General features: G+C 45.1%; 2 protein-coding genes across 5 annotated transcripts in view; one reads left to right on the top strand and one right to left on the bottom strand.

The window, feature by feature from the left end:
* Positions 1 to 2,734: 2,734 nt before the first annotated feature.
* Positions 2,735 to 4,975, top strand: id2a (inhibitor of DNA binding 2a). The gene is made up of 3 exons (XM_014014483.1): positions 2,735 to 3,194; positions 3,440 to 3,500; positions 4,161 to 4,975. The coding sequence occupies exons 1-2, from the start codon at positions 2,832 to 2,834 to the stop codon at positions 3,494 to 3,496; spliced, it is 420 nt and encodes a 139-aa protein (XP_013869937.1). The 5' UTR covers positions 2,735 to 2,831; the 3' UTR covers positions 3,497 to 3,500; positions 4,161 to 4,975.
* An 826-nt stretch (positions 4,976 to 5,801) lies between these two features.
* Positions 5,802 to 10,966, bottom strand: part of kidins220a (kinase D-interacting substrate 220a) — a gene marked incomplete at its 5' end in the record, with an annotated part of 7,958 nt that continues 2,793 nt past the window's right edge. For 2 of the 4 annotated variants that reach the window (XM_014014449.1, XM_014014463.1), the window contains 6 exon segments: positions 5,802 to 7,184; positions 7,510 to 7,731; positions 8,176 to 8,391; positions 9,123 to 9,221; positions 9,331 to 9,447; positions 10,491 to 10,523. In XM_014014449.1, the coding sequence (XP_013869903.1) occupies positions 6,309 to 7,184; positions 7,510 to 7,731; positions 8,176 to 8,391; positions 9,123 to 9,221; positions 9,331 to 9,447; positions 10,491 to 10,523 (1,563 nt within the window). 4 annotated transcript variants of the gene reach the window in all.

Here is a 10,966-nt window from a genome sequence, read left to right as displayed (position 1 = left end):
GTTTGCTCTAACATTTCAAAAAGTTTGCAAGGCTCAGTGATGGTTAATCATTTCCCACTCAAACACAGGAGAAACCACTGCAGSTAGGGTGCTGATGAGAAGGGTTTGGTATTTCTTGAAGGAATGCATATCACCCTCCGCCGTTCATGCAATATTTCCAAATAAAATAACGTTATCTAGAGAACATCTATAGCCAGTTTTMTTTAACCTTATAACTCTCTGTACAATCTCATAGAAAACTGAGAAACCTTGCATGATTTGTAGGATGCATGGAAAGTGATTCTCAACTAGTAGCTATACCAAATTTTAGCTCACTGCTTCTAAAACTGACTCGATTGGCTGTGAAGACCATTTTTGAATTGGGTCGTGACTAAAGTTAATCAGCTGTAATCAATCCCTGAAGTTTCATTAAGATCCATGCAGTGGTTTGTGAGAAATTTTGCTAACAGKCAAGACACAGTTGCCAATTTGGCAAAGTTTTAAACACAAATCTATTGCGAAATCAGCTACTGTCTAATGCACAAGTTGCAGATAACTCTCAGCTACTACCACACCAATTTTAATTTCATTAACTGTAAAAATTGACAGAGTTATAGTCATTTATGTGTTTGTTGAGACTGCTTTGCTGCTGCGGCCGTCTTAAATTGGGATGACTGCAAAAGATATTCAGTTGTAGAAGTACATCTGTTGATTACTTACTGAGGTTTTTTTTTTAAATCTGTCCAGGTGTATTTGAGATATTTCGCTAACACGGGTAAAAACATTATCCTCTTTTCATCTATGGCAGCATTAATAGAGCTGAAATAATCCAAYATGTTTTACACTATTATCCTAGGTTGCTTGTTGTATTATTTTATTTTTCAAATAAAAATAGTTGAATTTTTTTTTTTTACCTGAGGGTGCAGCAGATTAGGTGTCAGAAAGAGTCAGGCCCGAATACCACTGCTGGTGTTTTAGCATTTGAGCTTGAGAAATTCCGCTGGTCCCTGAATGCACCACCAAACAGGGAGAATCCCGCAGAGACCCCCCCAAACCCGTCCCCCCTCAGACACTCCTCCGGCCCGGGCCGCACCTCCCTGCGGGTGGATCAGCTGAGGACCGCCTTCCATTCCCATCCCCGAAACCCCGTCTCCATGGAAACCGCCTCGGCGGCGCCGCGAGGGCTTGGCTCGAGGGCTGCTGTGAATGAGCTGACGTCACGGCGCCAGAGAGTCTGCTCCAGAGAGAGAGAGAGAGAGAGAGAGAGAGAGAGAGAGAGAGAGAGAGAGAGAGGGGAGGAGGAGGAGTGAAGAAGAAGATGAGAGGCTGCTGCTGCTGCTGCCGGTGGGGCGCTCAGATCCGCACCGACGTGCTCTTGCGCCAATTCATCAGCAGTCTGTCAGGCATCAGTCAGGGATGGGTCCACAGCTGTGGGAGCGACGGGAAGAAGGGGAGAAAATGGAAACATTCTCTCGCGCCAGATGTGGACACAGACTGCGGGAGTTTCACATCATATTAGAAATGTATAAAAACGCACAGCGGAAGGAGAAGAGAACCACGCGTAAAAACAGTGGCACAGATGGTGTTTTTTTTTTTTTTACTGGATATTTTAAAATAAACACAAACATCCTGCAAAACATCGATCTGGTTTCCACTGTTCGTAGACCTGAAATCACCAWAAGGAAAAATAAATCACTACAGTTTATGTATCCTAATTGTGTAGTTTTTCTACACTGTTAACTGTTTTAAAATTCAAAACTTCACCATTTTCAGCCAACTCCTTTAAAAAAAAACACATTTTTTTCAATATATAGCTTTTTTTTTTATAAAACCAAATAAAATTAATATTAGAGCATCCCCAACAGCTTTCACCTGCTTCTAAGCCCATTTATTAGTGGAAAATGTCAACTCCATGAGAGGAATGATGCGCGTAATTCCGACAAATGAAAAAATACAAATAAAAAAGTATCGGTTTGTTTTAATAACTTTTTTCCTTTATTTTGGTCAGTTTTTATAATCAATACAAGATGTGCAAAACTTTTCAAAARGCCATTTGTTGCAGATTGTTTTGCGCATATCACCAATTTAAGACTGGGTTGGAGAGGCTCTTTGCGCCAARACTTATTGCAGAAAAAGGTGCGTAACCATAAAATCCTTACTTATATGATAAATTTCTGTTGGGGGGATTTCTCTCTCACCTGTGCGCGCGCTCATGGGTCCGTTTTTTTTTTCTTTTAATTCTTCACTCAACACTTTTCATGTGTCCTCACACCGGATTCGGGCTCATTTGAATTAAGGGTGATCAGACACGCGCCTAGTTCAGAACAACAAATAAAATCAGGAGCGCATGTCAATGTCTTATCCACAAGATAAACTTCAGATTGTCCTAATTTATATTGACACCTCGACTTTTGAGCTTTTAGTAAATATTTGTAAACGCTGTGAAGTTGTAGGGTCTAACGTGCAGGCGTGCGTAAAAACGTGCATCATTAATTTTCTTGATCAGAAACAGGTAAGGGTTTAATTTTCCAAATTGCCCACCGGAGCTGCTGGAGCGCCCTGCCTCCAACAAGCGTTGCCACTGGTAACGTGGTGAATGAGGGGCGGGGTTTGGGCCAGATGAGCCTATCCGAAAGGGAGGAAGGCGTTGAGCGACTCTTTGGCCGCTCCCAATGAGCGCGTTCGGTCCGCCCGTGTCACGAGCGCAGGCCGTTTCCTATATAAAGCACACTGACAGCTCGATAATCCAGTCTGATCGCTGATCGTCCAACCAAACCRAGGACTTAAACGAGACACGGAAGAGACTCATCGAAGCCGAAAAAAAKCAAACAAACAAACAAACAGCCGACAGGATGAAGGCAATAAGCCCCGTGCGGTCCTTCCGGAAAAGCAACGCCAATTTCTCGGAGCACTCCTCAGCCTTGGGGATCTCCCGGAGCAAGACCCCGGTGGACGACCCGCTCAGCCTGCTGTACAACATGAACGACTGCTACTCCAAGCTGAAGGAGCTCGTGCCCAGCATCCCGCAGAACAAGAGCGTGAGCAAGATGGAAATCCTGCAGCACGTCATCGACTACATCCTGGACCTGCAGATCGCGCTGGACTCCAGCGTGGCGCTCACCAGCCTGCATCACCCCGCGCGGACGGGGCAGCAGACTCCGTCCAGGACCCCCCTGACCACCCTCAACACAGACATCAGCATCTTGTCATTACAGGTAATAACACCGAACACACACTTTTAACACACATCCAGACTGAACAGTTTTTAAAAAATAACCTGAGCGCAGAGGCAGCGCGTCTCGCGCACAAAATGGCTCGTTGGGAACAGAAAATGGCTTTTTTCTATTTTCTTTCTCTTCTCCCTCCCTTTTGTTCACAAGCACACCAGAGAAACACCTTTGATGGGATGTAAAGACTTTAACATTTTTTCTTTTGGCTTTGTGTGTTTGTTTGTTTTCAGTCCCCGGAGCTGCCGTCAGAGCTGCTGACAGATGACAGCCGGACTCTGCATCGTTAAAGCGGTAAGTAGGCTGTCCTCCTGTCTGCTGCTGCTGCATTCTGTCCCTCAGCCTGTCTCCCAGTCTGCTGGAGCATTATGGGCTAGAATTACCGTTTGTTCCCCCTGCTGGCGTCTCACGTTGCTGTAATGATCACCCCCTCTTCTCTCTCACCAGTACGGGGTTTTTTGTTTTGTTTTGTTTTGGTTGTGGAAAATGCGCACCGCGCGGCCCGCCAGATTCTCTTGACCGAACGCGAGGGCTCTGCGCTCCGGGGGGGGAGGGGGGGGCTGCTGCTCGGGTTTTAGTCAAGTAGCAGTCGTCAGGGGTGGATTATAGCCTCTTGTGTCTATAATGAAGAGCATCTGCAACAGGAAAATAATGGCTGTTTGGATTACTGCTACTACGATGTCTGCACATAATTGGTACAAGAAGTGGGAAGGCGCCAGCTGAGCGGCAATTACGTTGATTCTTCCCCAGATTGGAGGCTGAAAGTTTGTGTGCGTGTGTGTGTGCGTGTGTGTGCGCGCGCGCATCTGGAGCGCAGGGTTTGCTCAGTATTGGGAGTGTTTGGTTAAATGTTAAAAAACTGCGGCTTCCTCCCTGGCGCCAGTCTGTCCGGATCTCTGCCCTGTTTGCATTTTCTAAACACGCCTTCTCTCTTTTTCTCTCAATCTTTTGCAGGTGTTTGGTCAAGACGCAAAACACACACACACTCTCTCTCTCTCTCTTACACACACACCCACACACACACACATACACCCGTGCGCACACAGGACCTGAGGAGCAGGACTTTTACCCACCCCTCCACTCAGTCCCTCCAGCCTCTGCCCTCCAGGCCTGGACCTTTTTTTTTCTTTTTTTCCCATCATGACGCAGAAATCAAGAGACTTTTCTTTGGCTTATTGTGGGACAATCTTTATGTGATGTGTTTTCTGTTTTGGACACCTCGTTAATATTTAATTTAAGACTTTTTATTTTATTTTTGTGAAGTCCTTTCTGGAAAAAATGGAAGGCGCGTTCTGTTCCCAGCATTGGGAGGAAAAAAAATAAAAACCGAGAGGCTTCTTTCTCCCCCCCAAACCCTCCCTCCCTCCCTCCCTCACCCCCTTGTCCTTGTTGAACTCTTCGCTTTTTTTGCGGAGGTGTATGGAAACAAAACGACCTGATTTTAGTTTCTGTACAAAAGTTTAAAAAAAATAAAATAAAAATAAGAAGGTTAGTCTTGTCTTGTCAGAATTGTTGGCACATGTAGGACTGGACGATGTAAAGAGGGGGGTGAAGTAAAAGAAACCAACAACAACAACAAAAAAAAAAAAAAAAGCTAAAAATGAAAACTTTGTGAAACTCTCTCCGGGAGTTTATCTTGTATAGTTGCAGGAATTTGAAACTTCTGCAAAAAGTGTAATGTTGTACTTAATTATGCTGAGACTTTTTATAAAAGTAATGTAAATTGTACCTTTTTTATACAAAATAAATTAAAAAAACACAAGCTGGAACAAATGTTTATTCGTGGTGTGTGGTTTTGAGTGCGCTGGTTGGACATCAGGGACACACAGTGTTATCAGATTTGCAATATGTGACCTATATATATATATAAAATAATTAAGACCGTCCCCGGTTGCTTCTTTAAAGGTGCTCAAGCTGATTGCACTTTTACTTTCTCACATGCTATGTAAAGTAAATAGGATTAAATGGGTTTAACGGGCGGTTTTGGCCACTTAAGCTAAAGCCTACTATTTCTCTTAAGGAGAAAATATTGGGAATTTAACTGGAAGTGAAAAGTTGTGGTGTAATGCATTTTTTGATCTTAAGTTCAAAAGGACAGCAAGAAGTCACATGAATTGTCTTTTTATCCTCAATCAGTCTAGACTTGAAAGATACCTTTAAAATGATGGGTTTAATGGGGGCAATATGGGCTTATCTACAGTAATGTCAATTAATTTTAAACACTTTCTCTAATCTGCAAACACATCTGGTAATTCTGTCCCAGGAGTCAATATTTGCCAAACACAAACTACAAATAAAAGTTTTACATTATTAAAGTAAGTGCAAAAAGTCACTAAACTCCTCATACATGTCAACACTAACCACTGAGTTCTGTTGCTCGTCGCCTGCAGCAGGTTTGTATGAAGAGTGCGCCATCTATCGGTCATTAAGAGTCCTGCCACAACCTCCCGTTCCATCATTCCTATCCTTTCCATAAGCTGCACAGAAGCAACACAACTGTTAAAAAAAAAACAAAGTTTCAGTTTAGGTAGTTCAGTTATTTTAAAGGTACAGGTCCAACTTCAATTTTATTAAAAACAAAAAAGCTGTTTAGACTGATTTTATGAAGTGAWTTTTTTATTGATTCCCAAAAAACATACAGCAACGACGAATCCCACTCAGTTTATTTCATCCACTTGTTTGCTAATACAGAAACCCTAAACAGCAATTTATTTCAAATGTTTTATGACAAACAGCACCACAGTTTGGAGGCAAATGGCTTGAATAACACTGAACTTTTTTTTAACCTAGTTGCTAACTTTTACTAAAACAGTTCTACTCAGAACAGTTACCGTTCAATATACACACAATGTCCACACAACACACAGCTCATTCTAAACACACGTCTAAGTTAGTGTAAAGCTACAAAGTCTTTGTTTGACAAGACAGATTTTTGGTGACGATAAAAATTCAAATATTTAAAGCTTTACATTTTGTTTTATTTATTTTTTTCTTCCTAACAACGAGTATGAACTCTTATTGTTTGGAACACGTCACGAAATACCTACAACGTCAACTGCAAGCTTGTGCACAGGATAAACACACACACACAGGTAGGATGTCTCAGAGGACGCTCTCCCTCTCGTCTCCCAGGCTGAAGGTGCGCAGGTTCTGGTTGTGGTGGAGGGTGTTGGCGGCGCTGCTGCCGGGGGTGATGATGACAGCTGGCGAGACGATGATGCTGGCGGAGGAGGTGGTGGACTCGGTGGCTGTGATGTTACCTTGCTGGTAGCTGTTGTTAGTGTTTGTGTTGTCGGGGCTGCTTGTGTTGTTGTTGAGGGCGGTGTCGCTGGCGGTGCGGTTCAGGTTGCTGACCTCGTCGCAGGGCCAGCCCTCATCTGGGCTGCTGGCCATCAGGCTGGCTTCAGACGGCGCGTCGGAGCAGATGGACATGCGGGCCACRGCGGCCTCCTGCAGGTCGCTCAGTCTGCTCGGGAGGGCGCCCCTCTTCTTCACCAGTCCCTCCAGCTCCAGTTCAATCAAACTGGGCTTCAGTGTTTCTCGCGGTCTCTCTGAGGCCTGTCCTGACTCCTCCATGGACGGATCATTGGAGCGCATCCCCAAGTCCGAAGAGTCCTCCTTATCCAGGAGGATGTCTGAGAGGAGGCCAGGCTTGCTCGACAGCCCAGCAGGCTGTGAGACTCGGTGTGAAGACAGAAGACTGGCTCTTGCCTCTTTGTGGAGGAGCGGTGTGGTGTTGTCAGCCTCTTCCAGGCCCCAGTCTTCTTCATTGGATAGCTTCTGGTAGAACGGTCCAACTCCTTTCTTCCTGAAGCCTGAGGTCCTCGAGGACAAGCTGTGGTCCAGCTTCTCATCCTCCTCACTGATGGGGTCTAGGAGCTGAGCGTCGGCGCCCGGGGCAAAATCTGTGGCATCGCTGCTCTTCGAGGGTCTCTTATTGAATGCTTTGCGGCTGTCTTGGTCTGTTCCTTCTTTAGCCTGAGGAAAAAAGGAAGAGGATTCAGTGAAGAGAACAGGAAAAAAAATATACAGTAATTTGTGCTGCTGGCCCCTGAGAGACCGCTGAAGAGGGAATTCCTGTTTCTCCCTGCAGTGCTAAAACAAACAAAGTGTACAAGCCAATAATTAAGAAATGCAAGAAGCAATGATCTTCATTTTCCCAGCTAAAAATCAGCCTCTTGCAACTAGAGAGGCCYGAGAAACAAAACCTATAAACAGCAGTTTCAGAGAAGACGCTGACGTTGGAGCTACAACTCTAGTGATGCTGTAATCAAAAGCTGACTGACTGTGGCAGTCCACCCACCCCTTTGTCCTCTGAGCTGGAGGCCTGGAGGAACTGTCCGGGATGGGGCTGCACGGGCCTCTCCCCCCCACCGCCGGACATGTCCAGCTGGGCCATCTGAGAGATGTACTCCCTGTAGGCGTCGCGYTACTCCGCCTGCTGCTTGTCTGTCAGTTTACAGATGTCGTTGGAGGATTCCTGGGAGTTGAGGCTGGACATGCTTGAAGTGTGATGATTTATCACCTGAAGAAATAAGAATTTATATTTTGGGGGTAAATAACCTGCAAACGATTCACAGAGACATCTAAAATAGCAGTGTCAGCAGTCTGCGATGCAAGTTTGTGTCGTGTCTTAGAATATTCTGCACACTGAGAACAGGAAGGGTGAAAATAGACAGCGGGCCTCATGACACCTTTTGAGCGAGCAGCAGATAGAGCATGTATTTTTAATCTTAGTCTAACTCAAGGTTTTCTCTGCTGTTCTGCTTTTGCGCTCGGAGTCACACCAATACGAAACCACTGAGGTCACCGACATGTTGCTTTGCTGCAGTGGACACGCGGCCATTTTCAGTAACACTTTCTTATGCTGCAGTTCACCTCCACCCTGTCCATCTCTTCTGCATGGTAACTTGTATAAACATAAAGTTTTTATACACTACTTTTTAAAGCTCCTGACTAAGAGACTGACCGGCCAGTGTGAGTTGTTGCTGCGTCTCGGAGGCTCTTCCAGTCCAGCTCCGCTGAGTTCCTCGAAGCTCAGGTTCAGGCTGAAGGGTCCCGTTTCGTGCTGGGCTACCTGGCGTCTGCTGGGCTCCCCGTGCACAGCGCTGCTGCCTTGCTCGCTGGCGGCTCGGGACTCGACCTGAAGCGCTGCCTGGTTTTCAGCGTGTCGCTGTTCCACCACCTTAAAAAGCAAGTTTCCAACAAAAACAGACATTTAACTTTGGTTACAGTGTTCATGTTGGCTGACTCGCACCAAAACCTCCTGACGTCAGTTTAAAACAATGTCAAGTGGTTTCTCAGAGAATGCGAGACACGAATCAATTAAAGCACAAGGTCGTGAGCAGTTCCTTTAAGCGGAGCTGCTCGGCTGTCCTTCCCTCCCTGACAATAACCATCCAGATATCAGTCGGCCATCTTGAACCAGACGGCTGTGCTCGCAGCATCCTGGCAACACAACACTGCTTTTTACACGGAGCTGTAAGGCCCTGCGTTTTTCCAGCTGCTTCTAAGTGGGGACTGCCTCCAACCCTGGGCTCTGCTTTAGTATTAGGAGCACAGACTGACATTTGCTGAAGTGGAGCTGGCTACATGTGTTAGTGATTTCAGCTTGTAGCTCAGCTGACCGAACTCCTGGCTGCCTGACGAGCGAGCTTCTCGTAATGCAGATTATAAAATCTCCATCTCAGGATTTTAAAGCAGAGAAAGATGTCTTGTTATGAGATGTGGTATTGAAAGCTGAGCATCAACTGCATCTGCAGAGTATCACAAAGTGAGGAGGGTGTGTGCTGCTGTCAATGAACTAGTCTGAGCCTTTAGTTAAACAAACATCTTTATTTTTATCATTGTTCAAAACACACCCAAAGCATGCTGGGAGGTAAATTCACATCATCTAGAGGAGGAACTTGTTCTCACCATTCCTCTGAAGAGCTGCCAGTCACCAAAGTTCATCTCCATCTCTCGCTTCAACTCGTCTAAGTTGCAGTGAGTAAGAACTCGGCCATTTACATTCGCCTGTGAGACAAGTGAATTTCTTAGTGTAGAAAACAGACAAGTTCTAAATAAGTACTATCAAAATGAAATAGTGACTCCAAAGGACACAAATAAATGGAGATACGTGTACCTTTTTGATCTTGGCTGCGTACTGAAGCAACATGTTCGGGTCAATTCCATCAATCTGCCTGAGACGCTCGCACACTGCATCCGTGCTCAAAGAGCTGAGCAGCGCCGCAGGACATATCTACACAATAATAACAAAACACAAACACAGTTTTTAGCAGGGCTCATTGGGGCAGACTCACACACTGTTAGATTAAGTTATRGTTACTCCCAAAACACAGATGAGTGCAGATTAGGCATCAACTCCTGGCACAAAAACTAAAAAATAAAAGGACATGCAGGCCTGTTACTGTGAGATACACAAAAACATAAACCCACACTGTAATTCTATCAGTTTTAAAGTGATTGTAAAGTACACAAAGCTGTCAACCTGTCTAAATACACAGTTACCTGCTCTTATCCCTTTTCCTCTGTGTATATATGAGCACATTAAGTGTGTGCAACACTTATGGGTTGGAGTCTGTGAGCAGCTGATGATCTGAGCCACACAGCAGCAGCCACCACTGTAGAAATGCTGCAGGGCTTGAAGTGACTGAAACCAGTTGACTGTTGATGCTGCCTAAGGCCTCGCACACAGCCGGCGTGCCAGCCACTGGCTCCAAACTCCAAACCTCATCCACTCTCCCCTCTCCCTCTGTTTGTCTTATTGTTCCTCCTCTTTTCTCCGTTTCTTCCTTCCTTCCTCACTCTGTCCCACTCTACCTCCTGTGCTGGCCTCCTACTTGCCCCACCATCATTCTCTTTTTTCCTCCCCTTCCTCGTCTTTTCCTCCGGCTCCACCCGGCTATTAGCACCATTAAGACATGGCTTCAGACTAAGCCCCCCGGCTTTGTGTCTGGTATTGAGGGAGAAAAAAAGGCAAGCTTAGCTGGACTGRGAGTGATTGTTAGACAAAATAATCATCATCTCATACAACACAGTACACAAAAGTAGATGCCAACTTTATACGTTGGTTGGCACTCAGGGAGTTTAACTACTGTTCATGTCTACAGAGAAGAGTGTTCATTTTAGGCTAACACTAAGCTAAGGACTGTGACGTCTGTTTAAGTGTTTTTCTACAGCATGCTGGATGGTGTCAACGTGTTAAAGATGGGATAGAGAGATAGGTGATTGATGAAGAAAACGGCTGAGAGAGAGGAGACGAAACAAAAACCAAAGGTGTACCTGCTTCAATTTGTAAGGCAGCGACTTTAAATGCTTGATAAGGAGAGAAAAAGAAGCAAAGAGTCAAAAAGCACGGTTAAAACCTCGTAAGGCTACGAAACCGAGACTGTACCTGTGAACAAAGGAGGTGGGAAGACAGAAATAAAGACAGGCAGTAGCACACATGTTGAACTGAACAGCACAGGAGAGGAGGAAACAGCGTCTTTACTAACAGGGCCAGGGAAAGTAGGGTCATAAGAAGTAGAATTATTAAACAGAAAGGTTTTGTTTTTGCTGGACTCGAAAAGATGGAAACATTCAGTAAAAGAAGAAGGTATCGTTCATTCAACACAAAAAAGCAGAACTTTCAGTTTAGAGAAGGCTGCAAGATTCAGACAGAAAACGTGTATTTGTAAAACGTGAGTGAAAGTGTAAATGTCTCTCTCTGTGTGTGTGTGTGTGTGTGTGTGTGTGTGTGTGTGTGTGTGTGTGTGTGT

This window comes from Austrofundulus limnaeus, unplaced genomic scaffold, assembly GCF_001266775.1.
Source record: "Austrofundulus limnaeus strain Quisiro unplaced genomic scaffold, Austrofundulus_limnaeus-1.0 Scaffold2, whole genome shotgun sequence".
In the NCBI taxonomy this organism is placed as follows: domain Eukaryota; kingdom Metazoa; phylum Chordata; class Actinopteri; order Cyprinodontiformes; family Rivulidae; genus Austrofundulus; species Austrofundulus limnaeus.
The sequence above is the reverse complement of the archived record's forward strand: the minus strand, read 5'-3'. Positions and strand labels throughout refer to the sequence as shown.

Coding starts and splice junctions, on each gene's coding strand:
- id2a (XM_014014483.1), top strand. CDS start 2,832: ATGAAGGCAATAAGCCCCGTGCGGTCCTTCCGGAAAAGCAACGCCAAT. Junction 3,195..3,439: donor TCAGCATCTTGTCATTACAG/GTAATAACACCG, acceptor GTTTGTTTTCAG/TCCCCGGAGCTGCCGTCAGA.